Source organism: Crocodylus siamensis, chromosome 6 (genome assembly GCF_052110815.1).
Source record: "Crocodylus siamensis isolate JL-2025a chromosome 6, ASM5211081v1, whole genome shotgun sequence".
In the NCBI taxonomy this organism is placed as follows: Eukaryota; Metazoa; Chordata; order Crocodylia; family Crocodylidae; genus Crocodylus; species Crocodylus siamensis.
In genome coordinates, this window is record NC_143400.1 from 32,680,525 (window position 1) to 32,698,510 (window position 17,986).

Genomic DNA, 17,986 nt, shown 5'->3' on the forward strand with positions numbered 1-17,986 from the left:
CATTATAGGTGAAAGCCCTCTTCCTTATGCGGGACATGGACCTCAGGCCTCTATGTCTTTGGCAGCTCTGCTCGAATCCCATCTAGCTCCATCCTCTTTGGAACCCCGCTTCAGGTGGTTGAAGGCTAAGTTGAATTTTTAAGATTTTCATTTATATTTTGCTATGCATTTAATTAGATTTGTTAGTGAAGTGAAATGATAAATGTGAACATTTAAAAATTCTTCATTATAAATATGAGATAAATTGAATGCCAAGTACCCCACACCAGATGCTGCTGGTATATTTATATGTATATCTAGAATATATATAAATATCTATATACACCCCCTCCATATACACACACACATATTCATACACACACACACACCCCTACAGTGATCCTAGTGTGGTTGTGCACTTAATATGACATAATCCCTTTACAGTCACAGGAACCTCCAAGTTTCAGAGCATCAAATTCTGCCCTGAACCATTTTAGGGTATCATGGGTTTCACATTTACTAGGGCTGTGCGAGGCTTTGGACAAAGCTTTGGCTCTGCAGAAGCTTCGGAGACTTTGGGATCCAAAGCAGCACATCCAGGTCGAAGCACTGGCCTCGTTCTGCTTCCGGAAGGGGTTTGGAGCCGCCTCAGAGTCACCTCCGAGATCCGGCCCTAGAGTATAATGGGGAAACAATAAAATACCTATAACTTTGTACATTTTTTTCCTATTTGGATGAAATTTTCAGGGTTCGTATACTATTCAGAAAGGATGAAGCCTGCCAAGATTCAAGAAGATCGGTACAGGGATTTGGTGGGAAAAGAATCCCAAATTCTTGAAAGCAAAACTTATGTAACATCTAGGTGTTGCAGCATAGTGGGGTGAAAGCTGTAGGAGTGGTAGCCCATGCTAGGACCATGAAGCCTGACAAATTTCAAGAAGAGTGGAGCAGGGGTTTTGGGGCAAATGTACCCCAAATTCTTGAAAGCAAAACTCCTGTCACGTCCATGTGTTACAATACAAGGGGGGTGGACATAACTGCCGGGGTGGTAGCTCTTACTAAGGCCACCAAGTCTACCAAGTTTTAAGAAGATTGGTGCAGGAGTTTGGGGGGAAATGAACTGAAGTTATCCAGTTGTACATTCATGTATTTGAGGGGAAAGCAACACCAAACTAAATCTTTTCTTTCCTCTAAATATCTATATCCAGTACCCAGGTAACCTCTCTTGAAAGGTACTAAAGAAGGTAGAATGAAAAGAAAATATAAGAAGCATGTATGGAAAGAAGAACAGAAGGTGCAGGGAAAATAAATAGAAACAATAAATAGTAAAACAAAAATATATTGTCACTCCCTTATTTTCTTCTTATTGTTATTATCATCATTATTGTAGAGACATAGCAATGGGACCTAGCCATACAGATTACATTAGTATTTGTTAGCACTAGAAAGCTGCTCTTGGAAGGAGACACTCAAAAAGAATCTTTCCAAGAATATCCACAAACCTCACCTAGTGGCTGTTACTGAACTGATGGAACTGAAGATTGAGAGCACCAGTGTTGACTTTTTCTGGAAGGACTCCTCCCTTTTTCAGCAAATGCTTGTGTCATGGCAAGGTTACACTAATATCATTACACTAATTTTAGAACGAGTATAACTGTCATGAAAAACAATCATCTGTATCAGAGCAGGGGCTGGACCTGCATAAATGTCCTAGTTAGAAAGGTGGAGCTGAGCTTGAGACATGTACAGGGAATCCCTCCCTTTATTCAAGCATTCCTCCTTTTCCCGAGCACTCTCCAGAAGGCACCTTTCACCTCTTTATTTCTCAAAGTATAAATGATAGGGTTTAGTGTGGGAGTGAGGAATGTGTATAACAAAGAAAGAAACTTGATTGTATCTGGAGAGTAGTCTGCCTTGGGGTTCAGATATATAACACAGCCAGAGACATAGAATAATATCACCACAATAAGGTGCGAAGAGCAGGTGGAGAAGGCTTTCTTTCTACCCTCATGTGAGGCAATCTTCAGGAGAGTGGAGACAATGCGTACATATGACATGAAGATCAGCACAAAGGGGAAGGCAATAAAAATCATAGCCAACAAGAATACACAAAGCTCAATGAGGGAAGTGTCCCCACAGGCCAGCTTCAGCAGTGGGGGGATGTCACAGAAGTAATGGTTGATTGTAGTGGATCTGCAGAAGGGTAAAGTAAACACCATGCTTGTGAGACCAAAGGTCACAACTATCCCACTGAGCCAGGATGCTGCAGCGAGTGCATTGCATGTCTTCTTGTTCAGAAGTACAGGGTAATGCAGGGGATTGCAGATAGCGACATTACGATCATAAGCCATTGCAGCCAGGAGAAAGCACTCTGAGCCTCCAAAAGAAAAGGAGAAATAGGTTTGTGTAGCACAGCCAAGGAAAGACGTTCTTTTGTCCTCTGTAAGGAGACTGGCCAACATTTTAGGGATGTTTACAGTTGTGTAGCAGATCTCCAGGAAGGACAGGTTCCCGAGGAAGAAATACATGGGGGTCTGCAAGGCAGCATCCACATGGGTAAGGAAAATGATGAGAAGGTTTCCAGCTAAGGTGAACAAATAAGTAGACAAGAACACAGAAAAAAGCAAGTACTGGAGACGTGGAAAGTTGGAAAAACCTAGGAGAATGAATTCACTCAACGCAGAGTGGTTTCCTTCTGGTGTTCTTTCCATTTTTCTTATCTAGAATACAGGAAGTAGGAATCAAACAAAGACATCAGGAAAGAATCAAGCAAACAATGAGGAACATCAGTGAAAGTTCTTTTTTCCCCATTGCTTTTCTTTTCTCTTATACTGAAATGATATCTTTAGCAGCAGTTAAGTATCATCCACATGAATGGGAAATACCGGCAGTACTCGGACATCTGACACAATTGGTTCCTGAAAGTTCGTTCTTTAAGTCGAAACGTAACTCGGAACCAATTTTCCCATAGACAACAATGTTATAAATGGGGGATTGGTTTCTCAACCAATGCCCAATACACTATTTTCACTATACAGCACCCCTGTATTACAGATAACAGCATGCTGAGCTATTCTATGACTGGCAACACATCTGGCCACCTCAGATTTCCCCCCTGACGAGAGCAAGTACCCACTAAGACTTGTGTGGACTGCAGATATCTACTGGCAGTCTCTAGGACAGGGAATGAACACATATGTCTAGAAAAATAACAAGGAATTCTAAGGGTTCTCTTGCAGCATGTGAACTGCATTTGTAGCTCTGAGTAGTGTCATGACTCTGGCACTTACTGTTAAAAATCAGAGGTGGCCAGAACATTTATGCTTAAAAGACATTTTGCCAAATTAATGGACTTTGGAAAGTTGTCATGTATGGTACTGACCTCACTCTAGGGAGCTTTGATGATCAGAAAGGGAAAGAGAATCAGTGGGAAGCAGTCTCAATATAGGGAGACCTGAGGTGTCTTTTAACTAGCCCGGTCCCTGGGAGCAGTATGCCCAAGCCAGGACAAATCTCAGCATAGGCATATTTACGCAGTTTCCCAGGCAGGCTTTGCAGCTTGACCTGACCTCCTGGATGCTGCAAGCACACTGACAGAATTTCCCTGCATACCTTGAAGATGGTTACACATGCATCACTAGCTGCAGTCATTTCAGGGGTAGCAGTGAAGACACACATACTCAGAGACAGGTATACACTGAATTTAGGATCTGAGGGGCTTTCTTTCTGAAAATAATCATTTGGAGATCGATTCACTATGCAGAGGTTTCAGTATGTTTCCATGGAGAGCAGATCAAACAACTATTAAGGGGATGATGAAATCTGCTTTTGCAATAGAATTTTCAGCTTCTGCATACCGCTACTGCAGACCAGAGTAGCAAGTCCAACTTTGTGTAAATAAAGGCAACTCCAAAAATAATGTCACATGCCTTGTTTTGGGGTTTTTGGGGGGGTTTTTTGGCATTTCAGACCATAGTTTCATAGTTTCTAGGTTCGGAAGGGACCTGAATAGATCATCTAGTCTGACCCCCTGCCATGGCAGGAAAGGGTACTGGGGTCAAATGACCCCAGCAAGGTGTACATCTAAAGTCCCTAATAATGCAATTCCACGATCAACAAGTGGGATGCAAAAGAACACAAGACAGAATGTAATTGTACTTACAGAAATATTGGAGTATTGTCTCCTACAGCTTCAGTTTCTTTAAATTCCCCATGAAGCAGAGAATCCACTCTTGTGTAGAGAACATCTTTGCAGACTCCATGTGGAGCCTCCGTTCATTTGTGGAGCTGGCAGTAAATGTTTATTTGTATCTCCTTAGAGGGATGATCTTATTAGTATTTCTCAGTGTTAATCTTTACTAAACAAGTAAGCATGGCAGCTGAAAAATAATTATGTTTGTTTAATCCAATGGGTGAAACCACGAACTAGATGCATACTTTAGTTTCTTATTGATTGTTATTTATCATGCCAAAGTAAGCTAATTGAATTTGTTTCTATTTGTGTGTAAGAAATAAGAACATAAAACTTACTAGAGGTACATCAGAGTGGGGTGGACTCTCTGCCATATCCAGCCCTCTCTGATCCTATATAGGCAACCTAACAATATTTCAAGAATGTGTGTGTGTGTGTGGGGGGGGGTGAGGTTAAATATAAATCACAGGTGAGGTATGAAGGAAGATTGTCCCAGGGTTAATCATTTAAATTTCCCTGCATGTTCCACAGTCAAGGTTAAAGTTATGTTGCTGGTAAAACAATGGTGGGTTTCCTTTTTGTAAATCCTGAAGTGTTTGATTTTGAGGATTAGAAAATGATGCCTTTTGGATCACCATTTCCTATAAACCTTTATTGGTATTTATAAAATATTTTAGGAGGTAAAACAAAACAAATTGGTTAACAAAAAAAAATTTCCTATAGTTTTCCTTTTTAAAAAAAATCTGCAAAGTATTTAATGGTGCCTACAGATGTTCAGGGCTCTGCACAGCCCCCTAACTCTCCCCCCCAACCCAACAGATGTTCATCCTGGCTGGAGTACAGGCAGTCCTTGGACTTAAGACATGGTTTTCAGGAATCAATTGTGCTGATTTGTAAACACTTGTTCAAGGTGACTTTGATGGACTTTTTGAAAGATGTTGTAACTTGGAACCAATTTTCTCATAAGAAACAATGTTATAAATAGGGGATTGGTTCCTGAACCAAGTCCTGATACCCTATTTTCACTAAAAATAACCCCAAATTTTGTACTCAATCAATTATTGATGACTAATATGCTACACTAATGTAGTTATATTGTCAATACCAATCATATTGATTTGTAAAGTCATGTTTGAGGTGACTTCGATGGACTTTTTGAAAGGCTCTTGGTTGGACTTTTTGAAGGGTTCTTGGCTGGACTCTTCTCTGGAGTCTTGGCTGTAGGTTTTTCTGGAGTCTTGTCTGCTTTCTTCAAGAACGTGTCCAAGGAAGTTGGACAGATGTTCTCCAGGGAGATGAGCAATGCAGCCAACTTGTTTGCTGGTGTGGCATCACATCGGATCAAGTGTTGTGAAGTTGAAACTAATGTCAGAAAGTTGAAATGGTGTGAATCTGTAAACATTGTAAGTGCAAAACATTGTAACTTGCAGCATTGTAAATCAAGGACTGGCTGTATTGGGGTGAGCCAGGGACATTGGAGGAGGGCTCCATTCCCTCACCCCACACCCGGGCCTCTTGACAGTGGCAGCACAGAGCTCCCAGCTTTTCTTGCATAGCCAGATCTGCACAGGGCCACTTTTAGCTCATACTCAATGTTTTTTACATCCAATTGTGTTGCTGTTAAGCCAAAAATGTATATCTGTTTTACCCCAGCTGTTAATCATATGGCATAAACTAGTCCATTAAAAATGAAGAATAGTTTAACCTCAGCTGGAAGCCAGCCTTAAGACACAAGACACAGATACATGTTGTACTTGGAATTTAGGCAGGTCCAAATTGTCCTGAAACCCATACCTCTGAAATAAGGATTGAGACTGTCTCCCAACACTTTCTATGTCTCTTGAAACTGGTCAAACCAGGTTATTCAGCCTATTGAGAGAACAGAGAGAATTCAGTAGGTCACCTTTTCCATCTCTGTACTCTGAGACAGGATGAAACCATCCCTGATGAACAGTTCATGTAACCCCAGAAAAGGCAATTAGTTGGTCCAAAGGGCCACTTAGGGAGCTTCAGTGGCTTTAGTGGGCTGGGGCAGCCCCTCCCAACACTTTACCCCCCCCAGGTCTCCAAAATTCCCTAAGTTTCCCCCACATGTGACTAAGTGGCTGGTGTGGGGCCATGGGCAGGTGGGAAGCATCTTGGAGGAGGGTGGGTTGGCAGCTCCAGAGCTGGGGATAGGGATCATGATAGTGATTGCGATGACAGTACAAGGCAGGGGCTGCGGCAGAATCATGTTTTGCTGCCTTATCAAATCTACTACTTATATCTTGCTCCCTAGAGGGCTTTGACCCTATCAAACAAGGAGATGAGATTGGTTCAACATGATGTATTTGCTATCTTCTTATTTTCTGTGCATTTACAAATCTTCAGTTAATATTTTTCCCTGCATATCTCATATTTCCAGGTAGCATCGTTTGTCATATATTCACCAAGTCCTCATTTCTACATAAATATTAAACAAAAGAAATAAAAACAATTACAGAAAGATGCACATATACTATTACACATTGCAAACCTGCCTCTTGTCCTCCATCCCCACATTTTCCCAAATCTTTCACTTCCTCAGTATTGAAAATAGAGAAGAGACTGAACTTGTATATAAAGAGTGTAAAGACAAGCTTTTATGGAGACTAGTGGATAGGCATTGCAGGTATCTCTATACATTCCTGTCCAAAATATCCTCTTTGACTTATTCCTTAAAGAATCAGAAAAGAAAAATATAACTTTGCTTTCATGTTTGTGAAAGATTGTTGTTTGGTTTCGGAGTTTGTTGGGGAATGAAAATAAGCAAAAAAACCTGAAAACCTAAAACCATATTTTGGGAGGATTTGGAAAAAAATATATACTAGCTAATGAAAAGGAGACTTATTTGATGACCCATGTCTTAAATACAGAAATGTTTTCAGATTGTGTGGTTTTTACTAAGAGAGTAAACATCTAGCATTTCCAATTTAGCATGGGGCTAAAAGCAATCCTAATCAAAATGCCATTTTTAATAGACACCCCCCCCCGCAAACTAAAAAAATTAAAATGTTCAAATGTCCTGGCTTTTGATCAGTCCCCTGATTTGTACAATTGTTATCACTCTGAATTCAGAAAGCACTTTCTGGCTATCACCCTTTTCAAAGCACTCTTCACTTCCTTGTTCCTCAGGCTGTATATGATAGGGTTTAACATGGGGGTAATGGCTGTGTAGAAGAGAGAGAGCAGTTTGTCTATATCTGGGGCATATGCAGATTTAGGGCGCAGATACATAATAATGCCAGTCCCATAGAACAGTGTCACCACCACAACGTGTGAGGAGCAGGTGGAAAAGGCTTTATGCCTGCCCTCAGCTGAGGGCATCTTTATGATGGTAGTGATGATAAGAAGGTAGGAAACCAGAATCAAGACAAAGGGAAAAGTTATGAATATCAGGGCAACCACAAGGACTACCATTTCACTCAGACAGGTGTCTCCACAGGCCAACTTCAGGACTGGGGGGACATCACAGAAAAAATGATTGATTTCATGGGAACCACAAAAAGGGAAGATAAATATGACTGAGGTTTCACCAAAGGACATGAATATACCACTGAGTCATTATGCAGCAGCCATCACTGTGCATCTTGTGTTGTTCATGATGCATGAATAGCGTAAGGGATGGCATATAGCGGCGTAGCGGTCATATGCCGTGACACCCAGAAGGAAACATTCTGTTCCCCCAAGAAGGAGAAGGAAATACGTCTGTGTGGCACAGCCAATGAGTGAGATGGTTTTATCCTCTGAGATGAGGTTGGCCAGCATCTTTGGGAGGGTTACAGAGGTATAAGAGATCTCCAGGAAGGACAAATTCCAAAGAAAAAAATACATGGGTGTGTGGAGGGCAGGATCTGCCAATGACAAGCTAAAGATGAAAAAGTTTCCCATCAGTGCAGTTATGTAGCTCATTAGGAATACAAGAAACAGTAAAGCCTGTAGTTCTGGAAGGCCAGACAGTCCCAGGAGAACAAATTCTGGAATAACCGTCTGATTCTCTTTTTCCATGTAGGCGTTGACTTCCTGAGGGCAATATTTGTTCCTAAAAAAAAAAGAGAAGCAAATAAAAGATAGATTTTATGATACTGTAAGTAGTAGAGACTGGTAGGGAGAGCTGCTCAGGCTGACCCATTCTAAAGGCCCAGACTCAGAAAGGTGTCATTCTATCCCTTTCCTTCCAATCCCCAATGGCCTCTTCTGTCTCCTTCCTCTCAGGAGCTGGATATACATTGTCTTTTTTGGCTCTGAATTTCTCTGTCCATCATGGATCACTTTTGGTCTTTCTGGTCCTCTTCTTTGATGGTCATGTAACTGAATATGAGATTATCTAATACAAGAAAACAGACATATGTACTGTGGTCATATTTTTTGAGACCCATGAAGTTATAGGTGGCCCCCCTGAGTGGGAGCAGCTCAGAGCTTTTGTGTTATGAAAAATAACAAGTGATATTTGGGAATAAAGAAAGATATGTTTAAACATTTTATACTTGTCTAAATATATACCAGAAGAGTACTGTTTATCATCACTTAACTTCAGAATCATATGGGAAAATTCTTTTTTTGCCAGTAATGGTACATTTCTGCTCCACCTGTCAGTCTCAGTGAGGTGCCCTAATAATTCGGGCCATATCTACATATTGCCCAGAGGAATCTTCTTGACTCCTCTTAGACTGTACCACTTAGAAAGAAACATGGGAAAATATGTAGTACCAAAAGAAGAGGAAGCCAAAGGAAACATGATTCAGTGCAATGAACATTGATTGTCCTGTACTGTGAAAGAAGGACTAAGCTTGGCTCCTGTTCCAAATGGCTTTTCTGCAAGTTAGATTTAATAGTATTTGAATAAAATGGGTAGACCATGATGGGATAACATTTTGCTCCACTGGAGCAGGCTGAAGTGTAAAGAAATGGAAAAACACCAGCTCCACACTACCAAGACATACAAGTCTCCCACATTTCTCTCAGAAGTGTTGCCACCCCCCGGAAAAACAGACCACCATGCGATAGAGTATTTAACAACTGCTGGCTGTCACTCTCATTTGTAAGAACTGTCCATATTGCATTCAAATAATAAATATTCCTTAAAGCAGGTCTGCAAGATGGACGACCCTTTTGAGTAGTCTCAGCATCAACTCTAGAGTAATTCACATTTTATCGTTTAGGATTTAATTATTTTATACAAAGTGGAACAGCATCAAACAAGGTTGACAGTAATCTATTCCACAATTTGCCTTAGTATGAATTTACTGTAAGTCAGTTTGCATAGCAGATGCAGAATCTAGGTATACACACCCACCAGACAGAGGAGGGGACTGGACCCCCAGCCATACAACATATGTCCTACTAAACAATATTAGTTGAGGAAAAAAAGAGGCTGAAGCTCTCTGACACATTGTGTCTTTAACTCTACTCATTACCTTAAGTTAAAAAAGGAAGAAACATTTGAGGGAGTTCTGATTGAATAGAGTGAGAACATGCAACCAGCATAACCCTTTTCATGCATAGTTTATCCCTAGAATTAATGGGGTTTTGCTTAAATTATCCAGGATTGTCCTAGGAAAAAGTGTTATCTCCAATATTTCACAGGTACTAAAAGTGGGACAACAAGTTTGTATATGTGTAGTATATCAGATTAAAAGGCTTTACCCTGGGAGAAATCTGACATCTGTTTTTATCCTTAAGAGTAGCTTGGATGTCTCCAAACTACACTACAATATTTTTTGTGACTAGAGGGCAAACAAAACCAGTGTCACTTAAAAGAGGAATGACAGTTTAATGGAGATAGTAAAATGGAAGCAACACAACAACCAAAATGAAACGTCCAAAACTTTACAACAGCTTATAAATCATTGTAAAGCATTGAATAGTTTCTATCCATTGAAACATCTATGAAGGTAGTTACCTAACTCCCTTAGTTAATTTTGAAAAGTTCCATCATGGCTAACACTGGCTTCAACATGCCTGAAATGAAAAATCCCTTACCTGTTCCTGGTGCACAGACTGGTATCTTCTTGGACTATGAACAGCCCCACTTTGTATGGGCAACATTATAATAATAATAATAGATGAACCCTTGGGATGCGATATCACATGCAAGACACTGTGAAATTTGCTCAGTAACAGTGAATAACTGGTCATTTTGTTTTTTATCACAGCATTACCTTTCAGGCTTTCAGCCCCTTAATGTCTGGGGTTTCACTATATAGCCTGCCTTTGATAGAATATAATGCAGTTAAAATATCCATTTATCTGAAGCAGGTTTTTTTCATTGAATGAAATGGATTCACTAGATAATACGGTAATCAAGTTCCATCTTGTGATGTTCTCAGTACCGCTTCAGCAGAGCTTGAACATTAGACTTTCAGGTCCTCCACATGGATTGCCACGATTCAAGCTAACGTTTTAACTTGCTGCTCCTTTTGTGCACCAGATACTAAGAGCAGAACTTTATTTCACTTTATATTCCCCAATGGCAGTTGTTCAAGTATATTCATGCTAATTTTTGTAATTATGGATAAATGATATTCCTCCTTACGTGTAGTGTAGATACATAAACATTTATGCGACTACTGAGCAAGTTTATTATGTTGAAACTCCCCTGGGCGGAACAGGTATGTGAGCCCATATGAATGTATCTGAGTGAGCATGACTCCAGAAATTGTGACCAAGCAGTTTCCCACCCCTACATCTCCAGGTCATCAGCAACATCAAATATCCCATGCTCCCAAGTTGGGTATAATTCTTATAAAATGATGGCAAGTGTACAGTCTTCTCAAGGGCCCACCTCAGATATCTGGAGGAAAAAACAATGTTTTCCTTTTACTTCATAACCACCCAGTCCAGCTTGGGGAAGCATGTCTTTTCAGTTCTTGGCCAGCTCTGCTAACATGCAGCTTCCTCACTGACACTTTGGAAGATGTTCCAACACAGCCTACATAATCAGATCTAGGGAGATAAACTATCTGGGGCCCTCACCTTATTGCATAGTCCTCCAGACAGTGCTCCAGGCAAAGCAGCTGGCCTGGCCATGTGCCCTTAGAGTCCTTCATGCCTTCCAAGTGCTCCAGTCCATAGCCAGGGTCCTTGAGGGCTTGGATGGCACTCCTTGCCTCAGGGTATCTACCCCAAGATAGATATAAGCAGAGTGGGCACACCTACACATCGCCCTATGGTGATGTATCAATGTACTACTTTACTGCATGGTGTGCTATAGTGACATAGCAATTGCATGGGTCTACACATGACTGCTAGCTATATCGTCTTAGTGGTGCACTCCCCACTTACATTTCCCCACTACATTGTCATAGCGATGTGCTGTAAGTGTGTGCTACCCACATGGTGCAGTATGGGAGGTTACTGTGCCATGCTTAAGTACTTCCAACATGAAGTACTAAAGCAGAATGCCATAGCAAAGTCACCATGTGGTGACATATAGATGTGCTTCTTGAGTATTCAGTGCATTACTGTGGCTATCCAGATGTGGGCAGAGAGTAGAAAGGTGATATCGCTGATACAGATTAGGCCTGTGCGAGTAGGCAGCTATTCAATCCAGCTTTGGATCCAGCCTTTCAGATGCCAGGAATCTGATCCAGAGCTCTGGACGAAGTTCCTGCTTCGATCTGGCCGAAGTTGCTCTGAAGCTTTGGAGCCGCCTCAGAGATCCATCCATAGGGTATAATGGAGAATCAATGAAATATCTATAACTTTGTTGTTTTTTTGTCTGATTAGTATTAAACATACGTGGATGGTAGCCCCTTATGACAGCATGAAGCCTATCAAGCTTCAAGAGGATCAATAAAGCGGTTTGGGGGGAACTGTACCCCAAATTCATGAAAGCAAAACTCATGTCACATGTGTTATACCACAGAGGGGTGAAAGCTGCAGAGGTAGTAGCCCTTGCTGAGGCCAGAAAGCCTGCCAAGTTTCAAAAAGATTGGTGCAGGGGTTTGGGGGAAATTGTACCTCAAGCTGCTGACAGGCAAAACTCGTGACATGGCTGACACTGTGGCACAGCAGGCTGGGCGCTGCAGGGATGGTGGCCCCTGCTGTGGCCACAAAGCCTACCAGCTGCTAAGGAGATGGGTGCAGGGGTTCTGGAGCCCTGCACCCCTGGCTGCTGACAGACAAAACTCATGACATGGGTACTTGTGCAACCGACTGTCTCTGTCTTGGGGCAGCTGATTGTCTGTATTGAGTCTTTCCTCTGCCTGGTCTCTGGCTTTGTAGGTGTTAATTGTTGCTAATTAACTGGTTACATTAGCTAGCAACAGTGTATTGAGCTGGTCCCTGAGTGAATCATGATTGACTGGTGACTGGTAATACAGCCAGGCCTGCCATAGCTACCCCGCACCGACCGCCCCAAGACAGACACATTTGCACAAGCACCCATGACATAAGTTTTGTCTGTCAGCAGCTAGGGGTGAAGGGCCCCAGAACCCCTACACCGATCTCCTTGACACCTGGCAAGTTTTGTGACTGCAGCAGGGGCTACCATCCCTGCAGCTTTCATAATGCTGCACCTTAACACACACAATATCACCCATGTCACAAGTTTTGCTTATCCGCAGCTTGAGGTGCAGTTTCCCCCAAACCTCTGCACTTATCTCCTTAAAACTTTGGAGGCTTCATGGCCTGAGCAGGGGTCACCACACATGCAGTTTTCAGTCCACTGTGCCTTAACACACACAAAATTATCTATGTCATGGGTTTTGCCTGTCATCAGCTTGAGGTGCAGTTTCCCCCAAACCCCTTCACCTATCAACTTGAAACACGGTAGGCTTTGTGATCTCACCAGGGGCTAACACCCCTGAAGTTTTTACCCCCCTGTGTTGTAATATGTAGATAGCACACAAGATTTCTTTCAAGAATTTGGGGGGCTGTTCTGGGATGGTACTCTTTTTTTGGTCAATTATCAAAAACAAAATCCAATCAAAAATTCTCTTTTCATCTTGGTAATCATTTGAAACAAAATCTGAAACCACAACATTCTTTCAGAAATTCAAATTTTATTTCCCTACCATGTCTGTAACATCAATTCGTATTTCCTACATGTTCTGTAGATTTGTGGGGACAAAAACTGGTCACAGTAGGCATCCTTACACATTCTCCAGGTAATTTTGAAATGCAGCAGCACTGAATACATGTGATGCTGGGACTTCTGGGGTGTGCCTAAGTTCTCGTTTTGGGGGACCAGACCATATTAGGAGAAGGCCCAGAAGGCTACATGGACATGTGACCATAGAGAGACAACCATTCAGTTCTTGTACATCCATTCAGTTCTTGAAAGGGGCTGGAACCACCACTTCCATTGGTTTAATGTGATGTTTTGTTTGAAAATTGCAGCCTTATAGAGCAGTGTGCATTTCTGAGAGGCTTCTTAAACAAAATGATGTGGCTAAAAGTGACTGCTCAGCTGGCAGCATCCTTTGCAGGGATATTGAACATTAGACGAGAAATTACAGAGTCTTAAATATCTTTTTTTCCCCCACTCTGCCTCTTTTATAATTCCAGAATTCAAGGGTGGCACTTCTTATCAAACAACAATTAACTCTCCATGTTACTATTACTGCTAATATATTTACTGCCTGATATGTGTGGACCAAGAACTATGTCAAGTGCTTACTGTGTGTTAGAACTATAATAGTCTTTCCCTGTTACAACACGTTAAGATAGCATCTTCTCAGCTTGCCTCTGCTTAGCATCTGTCTCATAGGTACTTGTGGCCATTTTCTCAGGCACCTGCTGATAATAATGATAAAAAGTGTACTTCAATTTTAAGTCTGAGGTGCTCGGTATTCCAAGCCCTTTACTTTCATGTAGCATCCGGCAGAACATTGCAGGCATCCTCCACATTTGCAGCACTGCTTGATGAAGAACCTATTTGAATCATACATTTCCTCCTGGGCCTGACAAGTGTACGCCATTAAGTACTGAGGCTGCTCAGTATTTAACAATGGCAAATATCATTGTATCTTTCCAATCGCATTTGCATTTTTGGCCAGCTGTACTAAGAATTTTCCCTGGCCACAAAAGTCACACCATGAAGTTAGCTGATCCATGAAAACATGGAACAAATTCCTGAAACAGCTGGCTTTCTTCCCAGATATGCACTGGAGGCTGGTGGAGAGGACATCTTGTGCACAATGATAGGTGATTAGTTTGGGATTTACATGCTAATCATAAAAAGCAGGCTATCAAGGGGTCAAGAACACCTACTTAAAAAAACAGTGGCACACACCGTGGCAGCATGTGCTGCCCAAAGCCAGAGCCTGACGGCCAGAAGTACGCTCTGCTGCCAGCCAGGCTCCGCGTTGCAGGAGTGATGTAGTTGCAGCCCTGAGAGATCCCCTAGCATTCCAAGTTAGACTGCTGGCCACAGCCTCTGTTCCCCGACCTGAGGTTACCATGCACGCTGTGGCACACAGCAAGTTGAGGCATTTCCAGCACACGTGGTAGAGGTAGGTGCCCTGATGCTTGTTGTCCCTGGGGTACCATGTATAAATGAGTGTGATATACTCTTTCATTCCAGAAAGATAATTTGTCACTTTTAAAGCACTGACTGTATTTTCTAGTAGATCAACCAATAAAGAGCATGTGCAGAAAGATGTTCAATACTTGTTACCATTCAAAACACTGAGGATGGAATTCTATCGTGCTTCTAATGCTCCAAAGCCTGGAAATAGCATTTTACTGTAACCTACAAAACACTCTGAATCCTTTTGGGATGACTAAATTTCTTAGGTGTCACAGAGGTGCCTCCATCTTAGCCTGAAAAATCATCTCCAACCTAAACATACCATCCCAAGCACGCTCAGAAGTAATATAAGGAGGCCACCAAGATACCGGGATCCATTTGACTCCTTTCAGATCCCATTATTCCAGAGAAGATGCATACATTTTAGGCCAAGGAAAAAGCCACCATTCTAAGCTACAGAATCAGGAGCCCGTTGTTTATCCTCCTTCTTTTGCCAGGATGCTTTCCTCCTGGATGCCTGATGGCCTAGCCACATTTTGGGTCTGAGAAGTGCAATAGCTTGTGACCATACTGCCCAAGCTATAAGCCATTAGGACACAGCTGACCTCATATGTCTGAGCAGAGAGACATAGTCTGCTGTGTTGTCTCAAGTCAAGTAAAAGAAAAGTTAGATTTGCACTTTATAGACTAACCAAAATAGATATAGATATAAAGCATACACTTTCATGACCTGCATTTGATGAAGTGAGCTACAGCTCCCAAAAGCTTGTGCTATATAGCTATATCAACTCTGGCTAGTCTAGAAAGTGCAATTTGACCTTGCCTCTTATTTCTGGTAAAACAAAATACATGTGATATTTTCCCGATGATAGAGAAGCAATTTGTCTTCCTCCCAGCTAATGCTCAGTGAGTGAATCTACACGTGCAATTAATGCAACACAAGAAACTCCAAAGGAGTTTGAGACAGAGTCAACTGCTCCTGAGAACAGCATTTACACATGATCCTGGGACAGCAGCAGTTTGAGCCAGGGCATAGTGGGCCCCTGGCTGGCTGGGCTGACCTGGTACAATGTGTATCTGCCATCAGCATCAGCACGTGGGTTTTAGCATAGTAAAATACTCTGCCATAGGCTTGTACTGTCCCTGACAGTGTTATCTTTGGCAGAGATAAGAAGTTTACTATGCCCTAACACCAGTGCACATGTAGACTGGGGCCACCTGTAGACGAAACAAGAGGCATGTGTGCACAATGCTTTAAACTGGGCTAAATGCTTTTGCATGGCTTTAACTGTGTTGGTGTTTGCACGCCTCAGTGACATATTGTGCATAAATTCTGACCACCGTAGGAAATTGGCCAGTGTATGACCCTTAAATGACTTGGGGCACAGCAAACAAAGACTCTTTTGAGGAGTTTTAGTTTGCTGCCCCTAAAGCTGCAGAGCGAAGAACTGGGCTCCATGCAGCTCCATGGCTCTGCAGGAAGCCCTGCAGGCAGTGTGGCAGCAGCCCAGGAAAGCAGGTTCTACCAAAGAAAAGCAGCAAGCCTGATTGCTGCCCCACCCCCACCACTCCCCAGAGCCTGCCTAAGCTGCATGGAGGAGGCCTGGTGCTTCCCCCTGCAGCTGCGCTGCCCCTAGAAGTGCTCAAGCTGGGTGCCTGCAGGCATGTGCTGCCGGGCGTGGGAGGCTGCTGCTGTTGCGGATGGAAGTACCAGCACACCCCGCTTCCCCTCGCCCCGCAGCCCAGGGACCGCTCTGCCTGCTAGCAGCTCACCCTCCCCTCCCCACCAGAGGGGCAGGTTAGTCAGTGGGGTGTGTGATTAAACCTACCACTTCAATTTAGGCCCCCCGTTTTGTCTACACACAGCATGTGACACTTTACTACAGAGCTAATTAGTCTACTCCGCAGTAAAGCAGAGGTGAGGATGCACCCGCTGACTGATGCACCCATATGACATTTATAGTAAACTATAATCTAAACCTGCATAATGAGGGCTGGACAGGCAATGGAGTATGAATGCCATGCAAAGAGGGTTTCAGTCACTCAGAACAAATGTTGGCATGCTAGCTCTCTCTAGTTCTGCACATTGTCTGTGAACAAAAACCTCCAACCACTGGAGCTGTCAGTTTATTCCTTTTCCCTAAGCATTGATTTGGAGAAAGCAAATAAGAAGAGAACCCTGAGCCACTTTGTTGTGCAACTTCCTTAGGGAACTGTCATTGTCTCCCTTTCGGCCCCCAGTCCCTTCTGATCTCAAGAAGTTTTAAAAAGACCTTTTCAATCCTGATCCTATTAGATGGCATTTGCAACATAAAGACAAGGAAGGAAGGTTTGCTAACTCTGCTTATGTAGAGACACGCTGAGAAACATGTTAGTGGGGTTTTGTGCCAGTATTAGGATTCAATAAATATATATATGGAAGGGATTTATATGATAGTTGCCTCTAAACCTCCTGGGTTTCTGAGCACTATTTTCTCATTTTTAGTCTAGTCCCCCACTCCTGTATGTGTTTTTACTGGAATAGAAGGAGTTCATATCTGTGTGGGTTGTGTTAATGTTTAGTGGATTGGATTAACAGATTGATACGTCTATGCTAATAGCATTCACTCTTGTTAAGATCAGGAATTAGAAGATATTTTTATTGAAAACTGAAATTCCATTACTTGATCACAAACCAGGCTAGCTTAAATACAGTGTGTGACTTAGAAGATTTGAAAGGCCAAAGAATTTCTCCCAGTATTTCCGAGTTTGTTTTTTAAACCTGATAATCTGGAGTGTAAATCTCTTTGAGACAGGATCTGCCTCATATCTAGTTTGTGTACATTCAGTATCAATGTGCATCAGAAGAAGAATTCTCATATTCCTTTAAAACAGAGAATCACTTTTATCTCTTCTGTTATTTGATTAAATTAAGTACATTTTGCAGATATGTTTCAGATGCAAAGCTGGGCTTATGACATCCCTGGGTTTTCACAAATTACTTTATGCAGTAAGATTCAAGAATTTAACTGTAAAGGAAATGGTTGGTATGAGAGTTAAAGTGCATGAACGTCGCATCAGTTTAGGATTGAATTTTTAAGTCAGCACAGAAAGAACAGTACTGGAACTGCTTTCCAACAGAGGCAAAAACATCATGAGTTTTAGAATGGTGCTTAATCAGTATATGAAGTAATTGATATGTCATGTGGTTGCCTACAACAACAAGGGACTGGCCTCAATGGTACTAAGGGGTCAGATATTAGGCATCCCTTTCTCTCATGCTCTTTTGAAGCTGGATTGCCTGGGCACAAGAAGGAGGTGTGTAAGAAAAAGCAGAGCCAGGG

At 42.2% G+C, this 17,986-nt stretch overlaps 2 protein-coding genes across 2 annotated transcripts; both read right to left on the reverse strand.

Moving 5' to 3' along the window:
- Positions 1-1,745: 1,745 nt before the first annotated feature.
- On the reverse strand, positions 1,746-2,690 carry LOC149862235 (olfactory receptor 10A7-like). Its single transcript, XM_090052001.1, has one exon. The coding sequence runs from the start codon at positions 2,688-2,690 to the stop codon at positions 1,746-1,748; it is 945 nt and encodes a 314-aa protein (XP_089908127.1).
- Positions 2,691-7,252: 4,562 nt separating this feature from the next.
- On the reverse strand, positions 7,253-8,209 carry LOC149862236 (olfactory receptor 10A4-like). Its single transcript, XM_090053898.1, is given in 1 exon segment — positions 7,253-8,209. A coding segment is annotated over 1 exon segment (945 nt). The 5' UTR covers positions 8,198-8,209.
- Between the last annotated feature and the right edge of the window lie 9,777 nt (positions 8,210-17,986).